The 27,919-nt window shown below is 43.5% G+C and overlaps 1 protein-coding gene across 1 annotated transcript; it reads right to left on the reverse strand.

Moving 5' to 3' along the window:
- Window positions 1-6,386: 6,386 nt before the first annotated feature.
- TEKT1 (tektin 1) lies at window positions 6,387-27,632 on the reverse strand. Its single transcript, XM_053569187.1, has 8 exons — window positions 27,572-27,632; window positions 26,231-26,437; window positions 21,365-21,530; window positions 18,787-18,915; window positions 18,128-18,271; window positions 15,661-15,883; window positions 7,080-7,276; window positions 6,387-6,637 (listed from the first exon to the last, which is right to left on the reverse strand). Exons 2-8 carry the CDS (start codon window positions 26,418-26,420, stop codon window positions 6,406-6,408), a joined length of 1,281 nt encoding a protein of 426 aa, XP_053425162.1. The 5' UTR covers window positions 26,421-26,437; window positions 27,572-27,632; the 3' UTR covers window positions 6,387-6,405.
- Window positions 27,633-27,919: the final 287 nt, after the last annotated feature.

A 27,919-nucleotide genomic window follows, 5' to 3' on the forward strand; every position in this document is an offset into this window, starting at 1 on the left:
TTCGAACCTTGGTCTGTTTGAACTCAAGGCCACTGTCCCCTTTATAAAATGGAGCTAGATTTAGTTCAATGTAATAATGTCACATTGTATATCGAAACAGTACCCTGAACCCCATAAATACATCAATGTACAAAGTTATGATTTAATAAAAATAATTAAAAAATAAATAAAAATAAAATGGAGCTAGAGATAACACCAGCCTCTTAGGACAGGCACGGTGGCTCACGCCTTTAATCCTAGCACTCTGGGAGACCAAGACAGGTGGATCCCTCGAGCTCAGGAGTTTGAGACCAGTTTGAGCAAGGGTGAGACCCAGTCTCTACTAAAAATAGAGAAATTAGCCAAATGTTGTGGCAGGTGCCTGTAGTCCCAGCTACTTGGTAGACTGAGGCAGGAGGATTGCTTGAACCCAGGAGTTTGAGGTTGCTGTGAACTAGGATGATGCCAAGGCACTCTATCCGGGGTGACAGAGTGAGACTCTGTCTCAAAAAATAAAAGTGAGGCACCCATAGCTAAGTAGTTAGGGCGCTGGCCACATGCTCAGTAGTTAGGGCACCAGCCACATGCACTGGGGCTGGTGGGTTCCAACGCAGCCCAGGCCTGCTGAACAAAAAACAAAAAAGAAAGAAAGAAAGAAAAAACATCAGCCTCTTTAAGTTTTCTCTGAGGAGTCACTGGGAAAATACATGGGAAGTCTCCTCATGACCCTTGGGTCACACATCCTGCTGTGAAAGGTCATCATTATTATTATCCACCAAATCATTACCTGGGGTAGCCTGAGGCTGTTTCATACAGACAAAAGCCACAGAAGAACTGGACCATGAAGGAATCAGGGCTGTAGGGGAATGAATACAAAACTACTTCCAAATGGAGCTCAGACTGAATGGGAACCAAAGGCACATAAAACTGGGATTGGGGTCATGCTGAGGAATCTTCCCTCTCCAGTCTCTCTGGCCTTTAGGAATATTAGGAGCCAATAAGCCAGGAACCTGATTGCTTATACTTTCCTCTTATTTGCTTTGATGGATTAAGGAAATGACAACAAAGCCTAATTGTTCTGCAGCACTCACACTTTCCAAATGGCTTTCATTCAAGGTTAATATCTTTGAGGTCCCTCTGCAAGGATGGACGGTTGACTTGCCTGAGAAATTACATGCAGTGTTTTTAAATATTTCTGGTATTCATTTTTCCAATGATTATCTCTCGGGACTTTTTCTGGTCGCATTTGAGACAATGTCTGATGCTGGCATTTCCCCCAAGGCCTGGAAGCCCAAAGGTTTGAAAGCACAGCTGACCATGAGTGCCAGATTTTCCAACAAGGACCAACAAACAATGTAAGTGGTTCTCCAGTTTCAAAACAAACAACTAGGAGGGAAAAACATTACACCACTAACTGAGGAGAATTTATCAATTGATTTATCGATGTATCTGGACTTCAGGAGGTTTTACAAAGTGCCATGCCTTCTCAGAGTCAGTTTGGATTCAGCAACCATGTTTCATGTTTCATGTTTATGACAAAGTTCTCCAGCTCTTCCATGTAGCCTGGAAAAGAATGTAGCTTCATTTGCAAAAATAAAGATGGTTGCCTTTAAGCCAGACCTTAAACACCGACAGCTTATTATGAAAAACACATCAAGTGCCAGTGATTAACAAGGAATGCTGATACCTAAAGTACTTGAGATCTGGTGTCTGTTGTCAGAGTGGAAGCCCAGCCCATCCTGAGCAAGGGGCTGCTGTGGCTACTTCCCAGCAGTTCAGCAACCTTTGGCAGCTGGAAGTCTGGAGAATGGTCTCATAGTGCAATAAAAAGAGCGGGTTTATTAAGTTCATTAAGCAGAGTGGAAGGACTTTCTTCCTTTGAGTTTACTGCCTTGGCTATTTTCTGTAGGCCAGAATTGGTTTGCCCCAATACTGTCTTATACTCGCTGAGAATAAATTAACTACACCAAGCTTGGCTATGGGACTGCCAGCCCTGTCCGACAGGGCAAGTGACTCCAGGGGATGCCCTTTCACAACACCAGTATCTAAGCTGCAGATTTCCGTTCCTCATGCTTCCCCTCCCCCTGCCCACAACAGGGACCAAAAGGTTAGCCAGCAGATCTAGGCCTCTAATTTACCTTCAGGGGGGTGATACCAGCTTGACTCACAATCAGCAGGGAGCTCAGAATCCAACATCAGCGTTTCTATTTATTTCTTGTTAGTTTTGTAGCTTGTGGGTACCTATGCTTGTTGACAGTAGGATTAAAGAACTCTTGTTCATGACTGTTGCCCAGATATCATCCTGGCCTCCCAAGAGGGGGTGGCTCTAGTTTTCTCACTCCCAACTCTAGCACCCCACAGCTGGAGAGGTGATAGCGGGAGATGACCAGACATGGGTTCTCAGGGTCAGGGTGGTTGACAGTCAACAGAGTCCACAGAACAGAGAAGGACCTAGATCAAGAACTGGGAGAGGGCACCGTCCTTTCTAAGAAGTGTGCCAAATTCTGCCCTGCTTTGAGGAATTCCCACTCATTCCTGCTAACCAAACCACTGAAGATGTAAAACTTTGATCCTGTGCTTCTTTTAATTATGTTGATTACAGACAAATTCACTTTGGTTCTATTTAAAGAAGATTCAAGTTTAAAAGACTACCAATTTAAATGATGGGATTTAAAAATAAATTCTTTTATTATCTAAAAATAAGGTTATTTTCTCTTGAGAAGATATCTGGTTTGGGTGGCTCTTAGGGATATAGAACAGAGTGGCCTTAATCAGGAACTACCAAGGCTTTTGTGACTGTGGGGTAATTGTAAATATCCTCCACGAAACATAGGGAAAAGACCAGATTTCATTCGTGAAACATGCTGATTTCTAATGAGATCCATGAGGTACTGTGAGCAAAGTTACCAACAGACCATTGTGTTGTAGAAATGTTGATGTTTCTGCATTTCTTGTCTCATGTTGAGAAAAGGCCTCAACCACAATCAATGTAACATTCCCATAAAAATAGCAGATGCCAGATACTATTGAAGGTTGAGAGTTTTGCATATGTTATCTCACAGATCTAGGCTTTATTAGCCACCTTTACAGATTAGGTAACTGAAGTGCAGGGAAGTTTAGTAACTTGTCCTGGATCCCACCCCACGTAGATGATGGGGCTGATGTGAACCACATCTAACTGCAGAGCCTGGGATCTGAATTCACTGCTGAGGTTGGCTGCCTATCAGATCCACCTACACAAGGAAGGATTTTGCCCTATGTCTTCACGCCCTCCTTGCCACATCCTTTGGGACAGGCCTTATAACTTTGTTTGTGTGTTCTGATGTTTTTTGTTTTGTTTTGGGTGTTTGTCGTTGTTGCTGTTTGAGACAGAACCTCACTCTTTCACCTAGGCTAGAGTATGGTGGTGTCATCATAGCTCATTGCAACCTCAAATTCTTGGGCTCAAGCAATGGGACTACAGGTGCCCACTGGTGTTTAACAACACCCGGCTATTTTTAGAGACGGGGTCTCCCTCTTGCTCAGGCTGGTCTAGAACTCATGACCTCAAGCGAGCCTCCCACCTCAGCCTTCCAGAGTGCTAGGATTACTGTCATAAACCCCAAGTCTGGCCATATAACTCTATTAAATTAGCACAAAGGTCTGCCCTGTAAACTGAGAACTTTTCAGGCCAGGGCATAATACCCTATTTCCCCGAAAATAAGACATCCTCCAAAAATAAGACCTACTTACAGGAAAGATAAGACATTCCCTGAAAATAAGACCTAGCGCATCTTTGGAAGCACACCTTAAAATAAGACACTGTCTTATTTTCGGGGAAACAGGGTAGCACCAGAGACCTCCCAGTGGGCAGAGAGGGAGCTCCCACCTTGATCAGAAGTATAGGAAGGGCTACCTATTCGCTCAGCATTCTAAGAGGTAATGCTCAGCACCTAGGTGACACAGATCAGAATTAACCTGATGCTTTTGGCCTCTGAGAAGGATTCTCCCTCCCAGATTGGGAATACCCCATGCTGACAACAAAGAATCTTTGGACCAAGAAACTTAGCTGGCAAACCTCCCAGGTGCAGGGCCCACATCCTGCATTGTCTTTGTACCTACCCCATGACAACACATGTGAAGCTAGGCAGCCAGATTCAGGGAATAGCAAGGATGGGAAAGGTTCTGGGCCATCTAGTCCAATCTTCTTATTTTACAGGTGGCCCTAACAGAAGAGAGGGGCTTTCCTGGCAGTATCCAGACTAGAAACTGGGTCTACTAACTCCTGGCTTATACTCAGCCCCAGACCACCATGTGCCTAATAACCATTAAGGAACCAAATGTCCTTTGCTTTCCTTAAGCAAAGACTATAGAAGCAGATTTAAACATGGAAGGGTAGGAAGGTGGTGAGCCTGTGCTTGATATTAGCAGAATGAATGAACCACTGAACAGTTTCCTGCAGTAAAGGTCTTCCTGCCTCTATCACCCACCCACACATATTCCTGAGCTGCTGCGACTTTGAAAAATAAACAGTGTGTGAAACCCTTTTGGTAAAACCTTTCAAAGAGGCAGGTAACCCTCAAAATAATTATAAAGACAATATAGCAACATGGAAAACTGCTTGCGCTGTCCAATAAAGAAAGAAAATAATTATACAATGACTCTATCCCATGAGCACAGGTGTGCAGAAATTATGCTGGCATAGGGGACAGGACTCTTCACAATGGTTCGCATTTACTGAACACTTGGCTCCCCATGAGACAGGCTCAGTATGAAACTCTATACAGAGGTTATCTTATTCAACCCCCCTACATCCCTAAAACCCCATGAGGTCAGAACTATTGGAGACATCGAACTCAGGGATGCCTGACTTCAGAACTTATTCTCTTAACCACTGATCTGAATCTGTGGCAGGAACGGGAATTTGGGGTTTTTCTTTTCCTTTCTTGCTACTTGAGTATTTATTTAAAAGAAAAAAAAAAAATACTCCCAACGATTACTGATTGGTCCGGAAACCAACACCAAACTCACACCTCAAATATTGAGTTTACTTTCTGGAAAAGAAAACATCTAAAACTCCTCGCCGCGTGGTGGCGCTAAAGGACATGCTACCGGTCGCCAAGCAGCCTGCCCGGGAGCGCCGCAATCCTGGCCTAGTCTTTTCTGAGCTGGCCGGTGGTTCCTGCGGTCTGCACACAAGCGGTGCACCCAAATCAGCCGCCCCTCCCATGCCTGCCACCCGCAACTGACACGTCTCCGGGTGTTGCCTGAGGCCCACTCTGTGACCCCATCACCCCAGAAAGCAGCGGCCTGGCTCACCCATTCCCAGTCCTCTCCCCAGGACTGAAACTCATTCAAGAAAAAGGCCCAGAGAAAGGCCTATGGGCTCTTTCATTTGTTGTATGACTTGACCATAGACTAGCCATGGGGGGGCGGGGTGGGGGTGGGGTTTAAGTCAGCAGTCACCACATTGTTTTCTAGGAAAAAGGAATTTTGAGAGCCCAGATAAAGGTTTGCATCCCACTTCTCAGGCTAGATGGGCAAGGTCTGAGTAGGTAATTCAGCCCAGCTTTTCAATTGAATTGAATCTGAACTAAAATGTCTTGAACCCCTCTCCCAAAGGCTGTGATCTTATAAGAGCTGTCCTGTGCTGATACATAGAATTTAACTGTTAAACTGAGATGGAATAAGGAAAGGACTCAGGCCCCTCAACCCTGACCACAGAATTCAACATAACCCGACTTGGCTATTCACAGAGTGCTCAGATAAATAGTTTTCTAACTGCCAGAATACAACCCATACCCACGTAAGAAAAGGGCTAAACACTGCCTTGTGAATAACATTTTTCAAGATCACTGAAGCAAAACGCTGACACAAGCTAAGACATCTGGCCACAGAGAAAGCAGACCCATCCAAATCCAACTACCTTGGGCCAGAACAGACCCCCTCACTAACCTTATCCTGACTTTTTCATCATTATAATCTCATTTTAAAGCTAAAAATATCGCCCTGGGGTAGCAATTTAAGATTTAACCTGTAAGAGACGTGGAAAGCATGAAAAGGCATGTAATAGAATTAACCCGATACAATAAATCTCCACCTCTGCCTGCTGACATGGCACTCTGTCCCACCTAAACCTCTTTAAAACTTTCCAAGCTCCCCTCGTAGAGTCACAGAGGACTTTTTCCTGGTGTTGTCTTCCTCATATTCAAGTTTAAGCCCCAATAAAGCCTTGCCTGGGGCTCCCATTTGGCCTTTTGTTAATTTCTGGTGCATGGAGAGCCCAGGTGTCCACAAGGTAACAAAACATCCATTGCACCAGAAACTTTTGTACCCAAAACTCAGCCCCTGAGCAACTTGGAATCCCAGCGAAAAGGTTGTGGCAGGTTGGCTGGGATTCCTGCCAGGCTGAAATGAGAGCTCTATACTGCTGTTTGATGATGCGGTTTAATGAGAATCAGACCCGGTCCTACTGTTAGCAGATGGCACAGGGCAGATGCTCCTGGCCCAGCCCCCAGCGTCCCCCTCCCACGGGCAAATGGACTTCCTCATCTCCATGCACAGCACTTCATCAATGTAGATGGTGTTCTCCTTGACCTGGATCTCCTCCTGCAAGGCCAGCTGTCGGCGATGCAACCCTTTCAGCTCCACCTGAGCTTGGGCCAAGGTTTCTTTTAATCTAGAAGAAACAAACAGAGGGAACGATTTCTCTCTCCACATCGAGTCTTTGGGAGTGCGGGGGCAATAAATGCATCCATGCAGAGTGGGAGGCAAGTTGATATGTGCTTCCCTCCCACCCCACCTCTCTCTTCCTTAAGACAGAAATTTCAAATTGGTGGCCACTGGCCAGATTCATGACATAGACACGGATATGAAATGCCAATGTTTAAAACTGCAGATTTTTATCTAAACTTCTGGATTTGAGCTTCTCCAGAAACATTTCAACACTGGGCTCCATTTCCTCTATGGCAACACTTTCAGCTGGAGTTTGTGGAGATGGCCCCCTAGGAAGGAATTCCTCAAACATTACAGAGCAGGCTCCATCCCCAATGGTTACTGCCTAACCCCTGCCTGAGATCCAGGTTGGGATGGGCCCCTCTGCTCACTGGCCAGTAGTCTACCTTGCAACATTGTGTGTGATCTCTTGAACCTCCTTGATCAGCCTGTACTGTGCGACATCGCGACACAGCTCCACGTTAGGCCGATGTGTCCTGTTCTCCAGACGTGTATGGGCTACCTTGGCAGGCCCTTCTTGGTCAAGGATAGCTTTTTCAAGATCTGTAATATTTTTCTCCTGGGCAGCAATCTCTTCCATGACCTTATAAGAAAGGATTAGAATGAGTGAGGCCAGGTTGAGCTCCTTAAAACTTGTCTGCAGACAGCGGATCTGTTATGGCCTTGTAAATCAGGAAGAGAGAGCCTCGGATTTCCTCTTAGGCAGGACCCTGGAATGAGCCTAATCTCTCATCCCCAAAGCAGTGATAACAAGTAGGCAAGGCAACCCACCAAATCTTAGTACCTCACAGACGGAAGGGACAGGACTGGCTGTTATTGGCCCTTCTCCCATCCAAAGGAGAATGCCCTGAGCAAAGGTTTGGGCAGCATGGGGGTAGGGGTGTTGGGTCATCTCACTGTTGCATGAGCAGAAAGCTGCCTGTGTCCTAGTCACTCCCACCCACTAGCACCAGTTCTGTCCTCTGCAAGCCTGGGGAAAGGGTGTAAGCAGTTCAATCTGAGTTTGGTTGGTATTTGTGGGGTAGCTCTCTGCACAAAAAAGGCTACCTAAAATTACTTGGGTTTTTTTTTTGTTTGTTTTGTAGAGACAGAGTCTCACTTTATCGCCCTCAGCAGAGTGCCGTAGCGTCACAGCTCACAGCAACCTCCAACTCCTGGGCTTAGGTGATTCTCTTGCCTCAGCCTCCCCAGTAGCTGGGACCACAGCTATTTTTTTTTTTGTTGCACTTCGGCCGGGGCCGGGTTTGAACCCACCACCCTCGGTAAATGGCGCCCTACCCACTGAGCCACAGGCGCCGCCCAATTACTTGGGTTTTTAAAAAATTAATATTTAACTAGTTTTAAACTTATTTCTTCCTTAAGCTTTTTCTTTTAACTCTATGTGATGGAAATTTCCAAACATACACAAAAGTAGGTGGAATAATAAATGCCATGTTCCCGTCATTAATTGAAGCAATGAGCTGACATACAAACAAGCTTGCTTTGGCTATACCCCACCCCAGCCCCGGCCCTGCCCATCAATGTGATTATTTTAAAGTAAATCCCAAACATTGGGCGGCGCCTGTAGCTCAGTGAGTAGGGCACTGGCCCCGTATGCCGAGGGTGGCGGGTTCAAACCCAGCCCCAGCCAAACTGCAACAAAAAAAATAGCCGGGCATTGTGGCAGGCGCCCATGGGCCCAGCTGCTCGGGAGGCTGAGGCAAGAGAATCGCGTAAGCCCAAGAGTTAGAGGTTGCTGTGAGCCGTGCGATGTCATGGCACTCTACCCGAGGGCGGTACAGTGAGACTCTGTCTCTACAAAAAAATAAAAATAAATAAAAAAAAGTAAATCCCAAATATTATGTCATTTCACAATGTACACAGCTATGATTTAATAAAAATTAAAAAAAAGAACAAATATTATGTCATTTCAGTCTTAAATACTTGAGTCTGTGTTTTGTTTTGTTTTGTTTTGTTTTGTTTTTTCAAGACAGAGCCTCAAGCTGTCACCCTGCGTAGAGTGCTTTGGCATCACAGCTCACAGCAACCTCCAACTCCTGGGCTCAAGCGATTCTTCTGCCTCCACCTCCCAAGTACCTGGGATTACAGGCGCCCACCACAACGCCCGACTATTTTTTGGTGGCAGCCATCATTGTTGTTTGGCGGGCGCAGGCTGGATTTGAACCCACCAACTCGGGCATATGTGGCGGGTGCCTTAGCCCCTTGAGTCACAGGCGCCCAGCCTGAGTATGTGTTTTTAAGATACATTCTTTTTTTTTCTTTTGACATAACTACAATACCTTTATCACACCAAAAATAAATAGTGATTTCTTAATATCATCTAATATTTCATGTTCAGAGTTTACCAGCTATAACCATATATTTTTGTAACAGTTGGTTTGTTCTGATTAGAACCCAAGCAAGGTCCACCCACTGCATTTGGCTTAAGTTTCTCTTAATGCTTCTTAAGATTTTCTTAAGTTCAGTTCACATATATACTATTTTTAAACTTAGCAAATATTAACAATCACTTTAAATTGATTTCGACTAATAGTTGCTCTCATTTCAAACTTAGTTATAATAAAATCCTTTGAACATTTATTTAAAGCAGCATTTATAAATTTGATATATAGCTTTTTTAAAAGACTCAAGTTATCTTAACAAATAAGGCCTTCGGTTCTTAAATAAATCTTATTAATTTAATAAATTAAAAAAATGACTCTTAAATTCACTTAAATATTCTTAGGCTCACTTAAAATCATAAGGCTACATCAATTATTTCATTATATATTTTAAATTATAGTTTTTATAAAACAGGCCAAATTCTCTTACATTTTATAAACACTTTTCTTTTTTTGAGACAGACTGTCACTCTGTTGCCTGGGCTAAAGTGACGTGGTGTCAGCCTAGCTCACAGCAACCTCAAACTCCTGAATTCAAGCAATCCTCCTGCCTCAGCCTCCTGAGTAGCTGAGATTACAGGCACCCACCACAACGCCTGGCTAATTTTTTCTATTTTTAATAGAGATGGGGTCTTGAACTCCTGAGCTCCAGCAATCCTCCCATCTCAGCCTCCCGGAGTGCTAGGATTATAGGTGTGAACCCCTGGGCCCGGCTTATAAACACTTTAAATACAAATACAGAGATTCTTTAAAACAAAACAAAATTACTGTCATGGGTTAGATCAGGAATCAGCGAACTATGGCCAAATTCTGTCTGTCATTTGCTTTTTATGAAATAAGAATTTTTTTAGTAATAGAATATTTTTTACAGCATCTTTAGGTTTAAGGAAAAATTGAGCAGGAAGCACAGAGTTCCCTGTCCCTTTCTCTCCCCCGCACATAGTTGCTCCTATAATCAGCATCTCACATTAGTGGCACATTTGTAATAGTTGATGAGCTAATATTAATACATTATTATTAACACGTCTGTAGTTTATATTAGGGTTCCTTCTTTGTTTTGCATATCCTATGGGTTTTGACAAATGTATAATTACATGTATCTGTGCCCTAAAAGAAACCCTGGGGTCGTCTTCCCTCCTTCACCCACCCAAACCCCTGACAACCACTCATCTTTTTAGTCTCCACAGTTGCCATCGTGATTCATATCATTCCCTATACACTTCAGATTGGCTTCTTTTCACTTCGCAATGTGCTTATCAAATCCTTCTATGTCTCTTCATTCCCTTTGAGTGCCAAGTAATATCCAATTTCCAGATGTACCACAGTTTGTTTATCCAACCTATCTTGGTTGTTTCCAAGTTTTGGCAATTATGAATAAAGCCGCTATCAACATTCATATGCAGGTTTTTTCCAACTCATTTGGACAAATGTCAAGGAATGAGTTTGCTGAATCCTAAAAGCATGTTTAGTTTTGTAAGAAACTGCCAAACTGTCTTCCAAAGTGGCTGCACCATTCCCACCAGTAATGAATCAGAGTTCCTGCTGCTCCGAATCCTTGCCAGAGCTTGGGGTTGCCCGTGTTTAGCAGGAGTTTCTACAGGTGTGTAGCAGTATATCATTGTTGTTTTAAGTTGCATCTCCCGATGACTACGATGTTGAGCATCTTTTTTATGCTTAATTGCCATCTGCATAGCTTTGCTGATGAGGTGTCTGTTTAGATCTTTTGCCCATTTTTAAATTGGGTTGTTGTGACACTGTTGGGTTTTAAGAGTTCTTTGTACCTTCTAGATAACAGTCCTTTATCAGATAAGCATTTTGCAAATATTTTTCTCAGTCTGTGGCTTGTCTTTTCATTCTCTTAAAAGTATGGCTTTTAAGTTTTTAAATGACGGAAACAAATCAAAAGCAGAATATTTCATGTCATGGGAAAATCATATAAAATGCAATATTAGTGTCCGTAAATAAAGTTGCATGGGAATACAGCCATGCTCATTCAATTGTTCATGGCTGCTGCTGAAGTACCACAGCAGAGTGAAGCCATTGCAAGACTGTGTGTGATACTCATTCCTTCGCGCTGCTGCCCAGAGAACTACAAATCACAGCAACTTGGTTATAACTTCACAAATTTCCAATTGTGTATCACCATACAGTGACATCTCATTTTATTATTTATTGTCTTTGTCAATCTCTGTCGCTATAACAAACTATGTGAGACTGGGTAGTTGATAAAGAACACAAATTTTTCTCTCACAGTTCTGGGGGCTGGGAAGTCCAAGATCAAGACATCCGCAGATTTAGTGTCTTGTTGCTGCGTCTGCACGTGGGGGAAGGTAGATGGGGAAAAAGTCCTAGCTAGTTTCACTCAGCCCTTTCATAAGGCGATAATTTCATTAATGAAGGAAACGTCTTTACAGCCTAATCACCTCCTAAGGGCCCCACATCTTAATACTGTTGCATGAGGATTAAGTTTCAACGTGCATTCTGGAGGGGACGTAAACATTCAAACCATAGCACAATTCATACTCACCATGTTAAAACAAGAAAAGTGGGCTCTGTGTGTCACATTTTTAAGGCCCAGTAGAGAACAGGTTTTGTTAAACAATTATGTCAAACGGTTGGGTTTATCATGCAATGACTCTGTAGCTATACTGAAAGAATAACATATACATGAAACATAACAGCCTTCAACTCCTGGGCTCAAATGATACTCCAGCCTCAGCCTCCCAAGTAGCTGGGACTATAGGTATGTGCCACCATTCTGGGCTAAATTTTTTAATTTTAGCAGAAACAGGGCCTCATTCTTGCTCATGCTGTTCTCAAACTCTCAGCTTCAAGTATTCTCCCACTTCAGCTTCCCAAAGTGCTAGGATTACAGGTTTGAGCCATTCTCAACTGACAGGAAAGCAGTGATCAGAAAAAGTAGAAAATTTAAAACAGAGTGCAGGCAGACCCTGGGTTATTAACGAGGTAGGTTCTGTAGGTTTGTTCTTTAGTTGAATTTGTATGTTGAGTTGGAACAGGTACATTTACCTGTTCATAAATGCATCCATTATATGTCAATTGGATGGCCGTAACTCGGGGACAGCCTGTATCTCATCACTGCAAACATTCTTACAAAAATGAAAATGATACTACAACCAAAGTAAGGTTCCAAGTGGCTCATTTGTTAGCCAAGCAAGGAAAGCCTATTTCTATTTGCTGATAGAGAGTTGATTCAATCATGTTTGACTGCAGCAGCTGAGGACATGTGTACAGGGAATATAAACTGGTGCCTGTGGCTCAGTGTGTAGGGCACAGGGCCCATATACCGAGGGTGGTGGGTTCAAACCTGGCCAAACTGCAACAAAAAAATAGCCAGGTATTGGGCAGGCGCCTGTAGTCCCAGCTACTTGGGCAGCTGAGGCAAGAGAATCGCCTAAGCCCAGGAGTTGGAGGTTGCTGTGAGCTGTGTGACACCACAGCACTCTACTGAAGGCAATAAAGTGAGACTCAGTCTCTCCAAAAAATTAAAATTTAAAAAAAGTGTTTAAGACTATTTAAAAAAAGTGTTTAAGTCTTTCTGCAGAAATAGTTGCTCAAAGAGTTAAGGATGTATGTTGGAAGTAGTATCAATAATTAATTTTAAAACAAGGCAAGGCCAGGTGCTGTGCCCCATGCCTGTAATCCTAGCACTTCAGGAGGTTGAGGTGGGAGAATACTTGAAGCCGAGAGTTTGAGACCAGCGTGAACAAGAATGAGGACCTGTCTCTACTAAATTTAAAAAATTTAGCCCAGAGAGATGGCACATACCTATAGTCCCAGCTACTCAGTAGGCTGAGGCTGGAGAATCACTTGAGCCCAGGAATTTAAGGCTGCAGCAAGCTTTGACGATGATACCACTACACGCTAGCCGGGGTGATAGAGCAAGACCTTGTCTTTTTTTGTTTTGTGTTGAAAGGCAAATGATTTTGAATGCCTTTCCTTTGCTTTTAATACGTTGATAGGTGTTCTGATACTGTTCAATTATTGTTTATTCGAGGAATCAATGATAAGTTGAAAGTGATTAAAGAATTAGCCTCTGTGAATGGTCTGTATGAAGTATCTATTTTCAAAAAGTTGAGAAAATACTAATTTAGTACAACCTGAAGTGGAATCTGCTAAGAAATGTTACAGCTGACTAGGGTGGAACAGAAAATACATGTTCAACAGAAAAAGAGGCTTAGTTGAACAAATTCACAGAGCTCGTGAAAATGAAAGTTATTTAAAGCTTATAGTTGGTTACTCATTGAATTTTTCATCAAATGGTACTTTGCAGAAAATACTTGGATCTATCACGTATTATTGAACCAGTATCATCACAATGAACTTCATTAGCTTCCATAGACTTGACCATTATTGGTGCTGTGAATTTTTGTCAGAAATAGATACTGAATATCCTAACTTGCCCTACCACTCAGCAATTCAATAGCTTAGAAGTGGCAACATTTTCTTGGGATTTACTTTAGCTCAGAACCAAGATGGAAATTTTGCTGAATAAGAAGTACTACCTTAAGCCACTATTATCAAACCACTGAATGGCTTCACAAATTAGCTTTTGCTGCAGACTTAATGTTTCTTAATGAATTCAATCTAAAATTACAAGGCAAGATAGCATGTATATGCAAAGCTTATACTGAAGTACAGTCATTTCAACAACTAATGTGATTTTAATTACAGTAATGTCAAGCTGCTCTATGTATCTCCTGTGCTGTCAAAAGTCAAAACAGGGCCAGACGTGGTAGCTTGCACCCATAATCCTAGCACTCTGGGAGGCCAAGGCTGGAGAATTGCTTAAGCTCAGGAGTTCCAGACCAGCCTGAGCAAGAGTGAGACCCAGTCTCTACTAAAAATAGAAAAGTTAGCTGGGAATGGTGATGAGAACCTGTAGTCCCAGCTACTTGGGAGGCTGAGGCAGGAGGATCACCTGAACCCAGGAGTTTGAGGTTCTGATAACCTCACAGCACTTTACCCAGGAGACAGAGCAAGACAAGAAAAAAAAAATCAAACCAAGACCTTCATTCCCACACAAATTTGCAACAGATATTTTCCAAATTCCAGCAGTGTTTTTTTGACACCAAAGCAAGGGCAAAGGAAATTTCCAAATTTCAAAATCCATGTAAATGTACAATTGAGAAGTTTCTATCTAACCTTGTGCTAAAAGCAATCAATCTGAAATACTATGATATTTGCTAAAAGGCAAGTATCAGGAGAAAAATCTAACAAAAATCTATAATTATTATTGCCTTTACATACATATATAAAATATAGATTACGTGTGTGCATATATAAATGTGAAACTTACATGCACCAGATACTGTTCTAAGCGTCTTATGAGCTGTCTGATTTAACCCTTACCAACGCTGGGAGGTGTCCTGTACTGTTGTCCCTATTTATCAATGAGGGACAGGAAGCCTCAGGAACACCCCAAGACCACGCGGTACATGTTGACACCCCAGTTCACTCTGGCTCCGGAGTCTATGCATTTCCACTAGGCTCTTCCACCTCTCATTTTGCTGAATACTGCAGTTTAACCTTCTACCTGTCCTGCACATCACAGAAATAAATCTTATGTCACAACTGGACTCTTAGCTCCAGGAGGGAGGCTCTCAAGTGCAGCAGCAGGACACTGGACTCAGGAACTGAAAAGGTCTGGGCACCAGTCCCCTGCAGTGGCCGCGGAGCCCTTTGTCTTCCCATATCTTGGCTTTACCAGCTGTTAATTGCAGAGGACATTAAGAGTGGCCCAGTCAGAGGCTGTCATGATCCCCCCACGTCGAAGGAGGGAAGAGGTTCAGGGAACTTGAGGGATCTGTATGACCCACTCTGGCTGTCACAGGACTGGGATCTGAGCACACGTCTCTTCAGTCCACATGCAGCACTTGTACCACCTGTCTAGTTCCTAGTGTCCCTGAGCTCAGCCTTGCCGGGTCCAGAGGTCTTCGGTGGTGAGAAAGGTGTGCTGGGACTGGCTCAGGAAGGCTCTGATTGCTACATATTCAGGAACTTTGTCAGCCCATTGTTAAGTGGGTAACTTGAAATCAACCAGGTGGGAGTATTAACACTACAGAAATATGCACATTTTACAGATCTATGGGGATCCCCTCTTTGTCCTCCCCCGCCCCAGGGCCAGTTTACTAACCACCCAGAGTCCCAGAGCTGCAGCTGGGTTTAGAGAAACTTCAGAGTCCCAAAAGATGGCTGAGAGCACGCAATCCCCCTCATATTTCACATAAAGAGGAGCTGAGGACCTCAGTGGGGAGATAGCGAGGCACAAAGCTGTACCCAGATCCTGAGAAGCCCTTCTCCTGCCTCAGGGCTCTATTCTCTGCTCCTCTGTTTTCTGCAGCAGTGAGTGACAACAGAGGTCCAGAGTGGGGCAAAGTCTCATTCCAGCGCCCCAAATCCCACAGCCTGCCACTGAGATGGAGAGAGTGAATGGCCCTGATTTGTGAGTTAACCCAACATTACAAGCCCAGCAGTGCAGCACCGGGGCCCGGGGGGGACATTCTCATTTTCCACAGGGAAGCCTCACAAGTCTGCTCTCCTGTGTTCCCTCCAGGGACCTCACCTTGGCTAGATGACCCGCCAGCTTGTCCCTGGCATCCTTGATCTCCTTCAGCCTGGTCCTGAATGCCGTGTCCACCACATCACACTGCTTTTGCAGGTCGCTCGTTGTCTGGGATAGGATCCGGTGCATCAGGGCCTTCAACGTCAGCGAGTTGTTCCGCTGCTTGTCAGCCTTCTCCACGTTGGTGTTGGAGAAATCCAACCAGTCTTCTAGACTCACAGAACTGAAAGAGACCCCACGCATTCATTCCCAGCATCTGGGGGCTGGGGAAGAGAATGTAGGGAGGGAGATGGGCTCCTGGAAACGCAGTGGAAGCTGGGCCTACCTCCCCCACCAGAAGCACTTAAATGTCTCCCCATCTCCAGGTAGAGCAAACAGTGGTCTGTCAGTGGCAATAGCTGTCACTTTGAGTAACCTCCCTGCTCTGCACCAGGCACTGGGCTGGCACCTTACAGGCATTATCTCATTTAATCTTCATTTATCCCACTTTATAGATGGAAGAAAACTAAGCTCAGAAAAAAATAAGTAATTGTGTCTTGCGTGCAAAGCTAAAGACAATTTAAGCATCAAAATAAATAAAAATAACAACAGATCCTAACACACTGAATAAAACAGGAAACCATGAGATCATACAGATACAAATAAATAAATAAATAGTTTGAAGAGGAACTGTTTTATGTAGCAACCTTGATGAACCATAAAATATTGTTAATTGGAAGAAACTGGAAACACACGCAAAACATATAATGTATGATGCTATTTAATTAAGAGTAGGCAGGAAGGCTTCTAATAGGCTTCTAACGAACCTATTAGAAGTCAGGAAGGTAGGCGGCGCCTATGGATCAAGGAGTAAGGCTCCACTCCCATATGCCAGAGGTGGCGGGTTCAAACCCAGCCCAGGCCAAAAACCACAAAAAAAAAAAAAAAAAAAGAAGTCAGGAAGGTGAACTTCAAGATAGAATATTGATCAGAAGGGGACAGGATGGGGGTGCTTTGTGGGGTGCTGGTGATATTTCCTTTCTTGGCCTGGTTGGTGGTGATATGAGGATTCGGCTCACTTTGTGATTAGCGGCAACTTCTCAGATGACCACAGTAAGCCCTGCCCCCTGGTGTTCATAATCCCCTTGCCCTGAGTATGGGGTGAACTTATTGAACTTCTCACAAACAGAAGGATGAGTTGTCACTTCTGGGATTAGAGTATAAGAAAGACTGTGACTTGTCATGGGTTTTCTCTCTCTCTCTCTCTCTCTCTCTCTCTCTGTCTCTCATTCTCTCTTGAATCACTCACTATGGGAGAAGCCAGTTGCTCTGTCACGAGACTAACTCATGGGAAGCTCACATGGCAAGGAACTGAGGCCAGCCATCACCCACGAGTCAGCTTAGAAGTAGACCCCACCCCAGTCGAGCCTTCAAGTGGACTGCAGCCCCAGCAGCTGGCTTGACAACAACCTCATGAGATGCTGAGCCCAAGGCGCCAAGCCAGGCAGCACCTGGTTCCCAGCCCACAGAAACAGTGAGTTAATGTTTATTGTTTTAAGCTGCTAAGTTTGGGAGTAATTTGTTATTTAGGAAATAACTAACATGATGATAATTCCTTGAATTGTATGTGTATTACTTGTACACTTTTCCATATGCATGTTTTATTTCAAAAAGAACACTGGAAAAATTAGAATGAGAATCACTAGATGGCCAAGGGGAGTACTTCAAGGGTGACCATGGTGGTATTCATCAGTGATGTATGTACCACTTTTTCCAAGGTGGGTTCAAGAACTTAATTTTCCACCCTCATATATATGTATGAACATACACACAGACTGTGACAGAATGTGAATTGAAAAATTCAAATCAGATATTACAGAAAAAGTACATAGTATAACCCCATTTTTGTAAACTAAACAAAATTTGCTTGTGTGTGGGTGCATAGCATACGAGGTCAATTATATTCATGAACTCATCCAAGAAAAAGTGCTTCATACCTCATTGCTAAATACCAGATGGCCAACAAGAGTACTTCAAAGGTGACTCTAGTGGTATTTGTAGTGATGTGTGTACCACTGTTTCCAAGGTGAGTTCAAGAACTTAAGTTTTCCAACCTCATATGTTTGTATGAACATGCAGGTAACACCACTTATATCTCAGGGGGTATAAAAGTGGAAGATGGAAAATTATTAACTTGCCCTTCATGCACTTTGAAATCCTTTTACTTGTTAAAAATATGAACAAATAAAAAAATAAATTTTAAATGTTTAAAGGTTTTCTATCAGATTTTCTTCAAGTGGGGCCTAATGTGGAGGACCCCGAAGCCTCGGGGCCTGTGTCAGGATGGGCCCCATTCAGCACCTGCCTCTGTCCCCAGCCTGCCCTGGCCAGGTCCCAGCCTGCTGCAAGGACCAGGTTCCTTAGATCCTGCCTGTCTGAGGAACAATAGGACACACCGGCAGGGAAGAAGACCGCAAGGCCCACTTACTTTGGTTCAATCCTTACAACGTCCTCCGCATATCTGATGTTTGGGGAGTTGTTGTTGAGTGAGAAGCAGATATCATCAATAGTCAAAGCCACAAACTTATCCTTCAAATCCTTTTCCAGATTGTACTTGGCCGAGCGGTTCAGCCTAAAGGGAGAAGGGAGACTGGGTTTCTCCCTCTGGAATGCCCAGATGGCACCTACAGGTTCTTGGGAGACCCTGAAAACAGACCTGAAGCTAGGTCTGGCACAGGATGGTGGCACTTTCTCCCGTTTCCCATCACCCCAACACCCCCCTCCATTTGATGCTTGGTGACCAAACCTGGACTTCAAGATCCTCCCTCCCTTGCACTGTGACACTTCCCAATGTCACCTCTGTGGCATTCTGCATGTGAGGGGTCAGCTCTGGCTGCAGTGGGTTTTTACCTCCTGCAGTTTATAATAGGGGTGAAATCCAGCCACAGCCCCACCCCCCACTGGAGGGCCACTGCCAAGTCTGAGGAGTGTGGTTTGTTTTCAGGCTGAGTGTTGGGGCCACCTGGGGACACAGTGTGAGAGAATGTTAAACCTCATTCTTCCTGTGCCTGGGAGCCTGGCCTTTGTGGGTGCTGCCTCTTCTCAGATTCCCAGTGCAGATTTGGAGGGCAGGCTAGGGCGCCATACCTGATCTGCTCGCCAGCCTCCTCCAAGGTGCGCGTCAGCAGGGCCATTACACCCCGGATGATCTCAGTCTCCTTTATCAGCTCCTGTTCCACCACGTCATGCACCAGGTCGATCCCAACACGCTTCTCCCTGGCCAGGAAAAGGCAGCAGGTCAGCCGACACGTCCAGGAAGGCCACTCAATGTTGGCCAACACCTGGACATTGAAACTGTCTGGACAACTGACCCGAGTGCCTCCCGATCCATCTGATGATGAAGTGGGTGACAGGTATTAGTTGGTGTCTACATGACTTCAAAATATCCAAACACAACAAAGAAAAATAGATTGGTGACTGGTCACTCGGTCTGAAAATCTCCAAACAGACTTTTTTCTCCTTAATTTGGCATGAGTTCCAAAGTCTGTTCTTATCTATTTATTGGAAACACTGCCTTTTGACTTAGAATTTCAAAGACATACATGGCCTTCCTTGATCCTATTCCTGCTTTTAGACAAGGAGTTGAATCCCCAGAAAGATTTTTTATTATTATAATAATAATAGCTGGTAACAATAATAACATTGACATTAATATTATCTCCACCCCTGAGCTCTTACTCCACCACAGGCATTGTGCTGAGCTTTTTATATAAGTATTCTCACTTAACCCTTCCAAATACATGTGAGGAAATCTAGTTTCAGGAAACTAAGTAACTTACCCAGTGTCACAGAACTGGATATTACACCTGCTTTTAACCATGACGCGACTACTTCCCAAACTGATCCCCACTGCCTGATATTTTGTTCTTTCCTACCCTGCAAGCCAGTGCCCAAGAGGAAGGCTTCCCTACTCACTAGCTGTGTGGACCTGGGCATGTTATGTAACTTATCTGTGCTTTGATTTCTGTTTTTGTAAAATAGGGAAAATTATTAGTACTTCATAGGATTGTGGCAAGGTAAGAGTTATAACAGCATATAGTATGGTACCTGACACATAGTACATGCTCAATAAATTTAGTAACCTCTACATTATAATGATCTTTAGGCTTCGACTTAAGCCAGCTGGGTGTTGGCCTCCTTGATCAGCTGCTACTCTCCTTTGCTTCACACACTCTCCACATCTGGCTGGGGAGACTACTGGCTGCCACAGAGGGTCTTGGCTAAACTTAGGAAGGGAAGAGGGCTTTGCAGGACTACAGCAGCATGGTGCATTTGGGAAACTTCAAGCAGCTCAGCACATCCCACTACTGCAGATGAGATGTGGACCTGCAGAGGTCACTGGGTGTCCCATCATGATGAGCCTTGTATGCTAAGCTAAGAAGCTTTAACTTTATCTTGAAGCTATTGGGAACTGGGGTTGTAATTAAAGGGTTTAAGCATAAGGAAGAGGATCTATAAAAATCTGCATTTGGAAAAGCTCACTCAACAGCCAGTGTGGAAGGTGCACTAGATTTGGAGAGGGCTATGCTAGCAGCAAGGAGATCTATTAGGGCACTCCAGGTAAGGCTGCAACAGGGAATAGGTCTGGAAACCAGCATCACCCCAGCGTAGAGAAGATCATCCTACTCACTGGATTTATAGGAGGGAAATAATAACAAAAAGGCATGTTCATATAGTGCAGTCTGGATTACAAAGTGCTTCTGTGTGTCAAAGCAGAATTATTATCCTCTAGGAGCTGTAGTATCTGCTGTCACCTTCTTCCTTGGCAATAGAAGACTTGATTTTTTAGCTGAGTATCTAGCTGTCCAAAATAAGGACAACAATTTCCTAGCTATTGTTGTGGCCATGTGATTAAGTTCTGGTCCATGGGATGCAAGCAGAAATGGTGAATGCCAAATCCCAGTTATTCCTACATGCTGGAATGCAGACGTAATGGTTGGAGCTCCAACTGCCATTTTAAATCATGAGGTAACCTTGGTAGTGAGAGCCTCATGTAGTGAAGCAGCAAGACAGAAAAAGCCTGTGGCCCAGCATGCCAACTCCAAACTGACTATCTTTAGACTCCTTAAATGTGGGAGAAAAACAAACCATTTTATTGGGCATCGCCTGTGGCTCAGTGAGTAGGACGCTGGCCCCATATACCAAGGGTGGCAGGTTCAAACCCAGCCCCAGCAAAACTGCAACAACAAAAAAAATAGCCAGGCATTGTGGCAGGCACCTGTAGTCCCAGCTACTCAGGAGGCTGAGGCAAGAGAATTGCCTAAACCCGAGAGCTGGAGGTTGCTGTGAGCTGTGATGCCACGGCACTCTACCAAGGGTGGTAAAGTGAGCCTCTGTCTCTTAAAAAAAAAAAAAAGAAAGAAAGAAAGAAAAGAAACCATTTTATTTATGTTGCATGTTATTTTGCAGGTTTCTGATACCCACAGCCAAACCCAGTCCTGATTCGTATTTACATTAAGTCAGTCAAGAGCACAGTTTAGATGTGGACCAAGTCCAGTGTTCCTTCTGCTGCCCAGCACCCTGGGCACAGCAGGATAATTTCAGGCTCTGAAAGAATGTTGCTCATATGCCACTTTCTAACCCACCACCCCACACAGCCAGCTTTTCCTACCTGACATTTCATTTCTTGCAACAGACAATTCATTCAGGGAACCTTCCCTCCTACCTGTAGGCCAGGCATGTCTCAGTGATGTGCAAGGGTTCTTTTAAACTCTCCAGGGCTTTTTCCACTCTGGTCTTATGTGTGAGTAGATCCTCAGTCTCATACACAAGCTGCTCAAGTTTGTCATCTAACTCCTTCTTCCAGAACCTGACTTCCTCAAGTCTCTGTTCTGAAGCACATAGACAAGTTACGCCAGCATTAATCAATTCCTGATGTAGCCTACTTTTATTAGAAACTTGAGGACAGGTGTAAAACTACCTGAGGTAAGTTCTTTTCTTAGAGCTGTGCTACTTGGGGTATCTTTTCATCTTTTTAAATGTTTGTTAGCAAGAAAGAAGGAAAGAAGACACATTTCTTCTTACATTCAACATCAAATTTATCATTCTACATTCAACAGACTAAATTTTCAATGCCCACTGTTTTTAATAACTTTTAATTTTATCGAAGATACAGATACATATTCTTTGAAAGGTCAAATAGTATTACAGAGTATTACAATTCTCTGACCCATTGGTACCCCCTCCCACCTTCTGGGGACAGCCACCTTCAACACTTTCATTGTTTCTTCTGGCATTTGGTTATGCCGCTATTCATCCATTATCCGTTTGATTACTTATCAATTTTCTATAGTGAAAGATAATGATTTGGTCTTACCCAACTCACATAAATAAACTTGTTTATTTATTTTTAAAAATATGTATATTTGGCTCAGCGCCTGTGGCTCAAGTGGCTAAGGCACAAGCCACGTACACCTGAGCTGGCGGGTTGGAATCCAGCCTAGGCCCACCAAACAACAATGATGGCTGCAACCAAAAAATAGCCAGGCGTTGTGGGCGGGCACCTGTAGTCCTAGCTACTTGGGAGGTGGAGGCAGGAGACTAGCTTGAGCCCAGGAGTTGGAGGTTGCTGTGAGCTGTGATGCCACAGCACTCTACCTAGGGCCATAGCTTGAGGCTCTGTCTCAAAAAAAGAAAAAAATGTAAATTTTATTTACACATGAGCCCTTCAGTATACTGTGATAAATTTCTTATATGATTTTTCTGTCTTTTGGAGGGGTTAATAATTGCATGTTTGTTTCACTTTCTTTTTTAATAATCATTAAAGGCAAATTTATTAAACATAATGAGTTTAGAGGAGGAAAGACAGGAGGAAAAGTATATAATGTAAAAGGAATTCAGAATGAGTTGTTCAGCATTTGAATCTTAAAGTCACAACCTATTCATTGTGTAACTTTTGGTTTCCTCTTCTGTACAATGACTCATTTATTTATTCATTTACAATAAATTCTATTGTATATCTTTGAGGTTTACAACATGATGTTATGGGACAGTAAAATCGTTACTACAGTGATCACTTCACTTTCTCTACATTACTTATTTTTCCTCAGACTTCCTGACAGAACTATGCTTATCCACTCAATACATTCCAACCCACTGAGTAATCTTTCGATTTTGCTTCTCTCTAGAACACCTTTGTCCTCCTGTCCAGTCTGGATGGACTGCTCTCTAGTTTGCTGCATGGCTGTTATCCCGTGACTCTGCTTCCAGGAATCCCCTCCACCCTTCCCATGTGTTGCAGCCCTATTTCCTGGATTGCGTTTCTTCCTCTTCCTTGATTTACTCCTTCAAAGTGCTGAAGCACATCCTTCAAGAACTTCCTAAGAAATGGATGCATATGTGGTTAAGTTTTTGAAAGCTTGCAAGTCTGAAAATGCCTTTATTCTACCCTCACCATTTGCTTATATTTGGCTGCATGCTGTGTTACAGATTGTAAATCTTTCTCATTTAGAATTTTAATGGCATTATTCCATTTCCTTCTAGTTTCCAGAGGTTTCCATTCAGAAGTCTGGGGCCATTCTGATTCCTGATTCCTTGTATGCGACCTGTTTTTTCCACTCTGAAAGCTATTAGAAATTTCTCCATTATCCTAATGCTCTGAAATTTAACACTGTTGTCAACCTTATGTATTTATTGTACCAGGCATGCCCTTTTAGTTTGAAAACTTAGGTCCTTTGGTTCCAGGAAACTTTCTTATATTCTTTCACAGATGATTTCTTCTCTTCCATTTTCTCTGTGCTTTTTCTGGAACTTCTATTAGCTATTGAGCCTCCCAGATTGCTCTTCTAATTTTCTTATCTTTTCTCTCCTGTTATCTATTTCCTTGACTTTTTCTTCTTTCTGGAGATTCTTCAACTTTATCTTTTCTTTTTTTTTTTTTTGAGACAGAGTCTCACTATGTCGCCCTAGGTAGAGTGCCGTAGCATCACAGCTCACAACAACCTCAAACTCTTGGGCTCAAGCGATTCTCTTGCCTCAGCCTCCCAAGTAGCTGGGACTACAGGCACCCACCACAACACCTGGCTATTTTTTTGTTGCGGTCGTCACTGTTGTTTAGCTAGCCCGGGCCGGGTTCAAACCCGCCAGCCTCAGTGTATGTGGCCGGCGCCCTATCCACTGAGCTATGGGCACTGCCCTTTCAACTTTATCTTTCAACGTTTCTTTTTTAAAAGATTTGTCTGCTCTCATATTTAATTTCCAAGAACTTTCAATCTCCAAATGTCGTCTTTTTAAGAACCCCTCTGATTTGTTCCATGGATGCGGTACCTTCCCTGAATTCTCTAAGGGTCTGGCAGTATATGTTTTGTTTTGCTCTATGCACTGTTTCCTGAGTTTCTGCATGTTTGAGTATTTGTTTTGGTGTCTGCCACATTAAAGAATTTCTTCAAACGTTTGGTGATCCTCATTTGATTTAAGAATGAGATGCTGGGTGGTGCCTGTGGCTCAAGGAGTAGGGCGCCGGTCCCATATGCCGGAGGTGGTGGGTTCAAACCCAGCCCCAGCCAAAAATCACAAAAAAAAAAAAAAAAAAAAGAATGAGATGCTAAAATACTACCTGGGAGCACCATCTACAGGCACAGCTCTTGTCAACAAGAAGTGTGATTGTACAGAGTGATCAGGCAGGACCCACAAAACTCACTGGAGAACCCCCAGATATTAATATCTATAGATCTTTTCTCACAGACTACTTCATTTTTCCATGAAGAAACCTTCTAATTTCCTGTCTGAGAGTAGAAGCCCGCCTACCAGTATCCTGGAAAAATTAGTGTTCACTAATTTAACCTTTAACTTTCTGCTAGAGTGAGGGAGAGGTAGCATAGAAAAGAGGGTCTTTATAAAGATTTTCAACCGTTCTTGTTTCTGCCTCTATCCAAAACTTCCAGCTTCAGAAGTAACTGGATGCCTACAGTTTTGAACACTGCAAGGTTTCTTCTGCAGAATGAATCAGCTAGCATCTTCCTATCTTCTACCCATCTTGACTTTCTGCATTCCCAGACTGTGTTACTTGATATATTGCTTTCTCAAATCTTGTTTTCATCATTTGTTTACTGTTACTTTCTGCCTAACACACACACACACAGGAACATTCTCTCTCCCTCCCACTCCCTCTCTCTCCTTCCCTCTCTCTCTCATCCTTGAGATATAACTTTCATTAATCCTTTACTTCTATTTTTATGGAATTCTCAAAGGGAGAGAAGACAAGACAAATGCACGTGTTCCACCCACCATGAAAATTGAAGCCTCCCCACCCCCACTTTGTAAATGACTGCCACCCCCACCTTGCATCCTCCACTATCCTACTGGACCTGTTATCTCAAAAGTCACCAATAATATTTAAATCACCAGTCTAAATTCAGTTGCGTTCAGCTCTCAGCCTCCTTGACATTTAGATAACCATGATACAACAGAAGACATCCTTGCCCATGAAATGCTTGTCTTTTGTAGTTCATGATCTTCGTCTCATCTTTTTGTTCTTCTACCTCAATTTTTGTTCCCCAACTCTTCTCTTCATCCTCTTCATCATATGCACTCTTTTCTTCTCTTTTAATATGTGCTTTGGGCAATCTAATCTACACATATGACTCCCACTACTATCTTTATGTGATGACTCCCAGATTTCTATCTCTACCTTTTTTTTTTTTTTTGAGACAAAGTCTCAAGCTGTTGCCCTGCGTAGAGTGCTATGGCATCTTAGCTCACAGCAACCTCCAACTCTTGGAATCAAGTGAGCCTCTTGCCTCAGTTTTTTTTTTTTTTTCTATTTTTAGTAGAGACAGGGGGTCTCGCTTTTGTTCAGGCTGGTCTCGAACTCATGCGCTCAAGCTATCCACCTGCCTTGGCCGCCCAGAGTGTTAAGATTACAGGCGTGAGCCACCCTGCCCAAACTATCTCTACTTCTTAAATTCTAACTGGCTACCTACTGAACTGAGCCTTCCAAATTCAAGGTCTTCCTCAGGCTTGGTCCGTATCTCCCTTTCTCATCTCCATCAGGCCATTCCCCCTCCATAACATAATGTGCAAATGCTCAAATCTCTTATATAAAATGGCTTAATATTTGCATATAACCTATGCTTATCCTCTTCTTTACTTTAAATCACTTCTAGATTACTCATAATACCTAATATAATATAAATATTATACTGTATTTTTTTATTTGTATGGGACTTCTGAATATTTTTGACCTGTGGTTGGATGAATCTGCAGATATGGAGGAACAACTTGTATTCTGATTATTAATTTTTGTACCTACCTCCTCTTCAAGCTAGAAGCGCCTAAAATGCAGATTCAGATCTCATTCCCTGTGCTCAATAAATGTGTATCAAATCAATGAATGAGTAAATGATGGACTATTGAGAATCAGACGAAGTTACTGTGTGTCTATCTTGGCAGTGAACTTAAACATAGAATACATGTGTTTTCCCCCAACATATTAAGAACAATACATTGCCATGTTCAAACATGACACTATAGCTAAACCTTAACAGTGCCATGCAAACGTGCTTGACAAAATATACCAAGCGTGTTGCCTTACCTAGTTTCTTGTTCACATCACTTTGAGATTTTCTTGTGGTCTTTTCGATTTCATCCACAAGCCTGTGGCTTTCTGCCACCAGGCGTTCAGATTGGGACCTTTGGGCCTCTGCTCTGTGGTACTGGCTCTTGTTAGCAATGTGCCATTCTGCGGGCAGGAACTTGGGTGGAGACTGTAGTAGTTTGGCCATGTGAGGTTTCCAACGTCCTGATCAAGGACAAACATTTTTTAGATAAAGTGAAAGCAATTTATCCTTTTTGATGTCAATTTTTATGAATGTGACATATATACCAAAAAGTGTATACATCATAATCTGTACACAAAATGTACACATTTGTGTAGCCAGCACCCAAATCAAGAAACAAGAATTACCAGCATCTCAAACCTCTTTCCAGTCACTAGTCTCCACTTGGAGCCCTGCAGGTTAACCATTATCTTGACATTTTAACACTATAAATTCATTTCGCTGTTTTTGAACTTAAAATGCATGAACTATATAGCATGTATGTCACTCCATATTTGTACAATTCACCCATACTGCTCATATATTTGTAGTTTGTTCATTCTCATTGCTGTGTTGTGTGTCATTATATAAATATAGCAAAATTTAGCTGTCTTTTTTATTGTTCATTAATATTTGGGTTGTTTCCACTTTAGTAGTTATAGTGAGAATACTATGACTATTCTCATACATGTCCTTTCGTGAAAACAATAAGCATGTTTATGATTCATTAGAATTGCTGGGTCATAGGCAGTGTTCTGCCAAACAGCTGAACCAGACAGCTGTGAACCAGTGAGCAAATATGATATCCGTAAATCGACAACGGGGTATTGAGCCTATTCCACATATAAAAGAATCTAAAAATTTCCCAGGACAAGGAAAAGACTAGTAAGAGGAGCACCCGAGAAGGCAGCCGGCAAAGGCAGGCAGCAAGAGAAGGACTAAAATGGACCCACCTGACCTGCACACATCTCTGAATGACTGTAAGAACTGCGTTCCTCAGACAGACCCACCCCCACCCCCAAAGCTGAGCACCTGCCCTTGGAGACATTTGGATCTCTGATGCCTTCACGCACACAAGGACAGAACCACACTCAGATCTTCACTGGATTGAGCATGTCCGCCCACCCAGAGCCCTGGCAACAAGGGGTTTGCCCCTTTTCTTCCTAGTCCAGTCCCTCCTATGGCCTCTCCCAAACTTCTCTGAGTATGGGTCCCAAAATTTAACCCCAAGGAGGTAGAGACATAAATTAGGGCTGACCCTAACCGGCACTAAGTTTTCAGTTAGGGCAAAGGGCTGAGGTTATGGGTCAGTGGGGTTAGGGCCTGGGATTACTTACCTCAGGGCGGCAAAGGAGGCCACACAAGCTCAGAACCGAAGCCTCTCTACCTCAACTGGAGCACCCGGCTCTGGCGGAACTGGGAGGTAAACAGCGCAGTCTCCGTGGCAACTGGGGACGCGTCGCTGGGACAAAGGGGGCGGGATCCGCCGCTAGCAGCGCGTGCCAAAGTCTCTGCGCAGGCGCGAATTCTGCGGCCCCAAGTACCAGGGAGGAGCAATGTGCGTGCCACCGGTAGGGCCGGAGACGCTCGGCCATCTCAACCACACGGGGCGCGAAGCAGGAAACAGCGGCCAAAGCCCGGGGCTGGGGTTCAGGAGACCAGCGTCTAGCCCTGTCACCTCGATC

This window comes from Nycticebus coucang, chromosome 18 (genome assembly GCF_027406575.1).
Source record: "Nycticebus coucang isolate mNycCou1 chromosome 18, mNycCou1.pri, whole genome shotgun sequence".
NCBI lineage: Eukaryota > Metazoa > Chordata > Mammalia > Primates > Lorisidae > Nycticebus > Nycticebus coucang.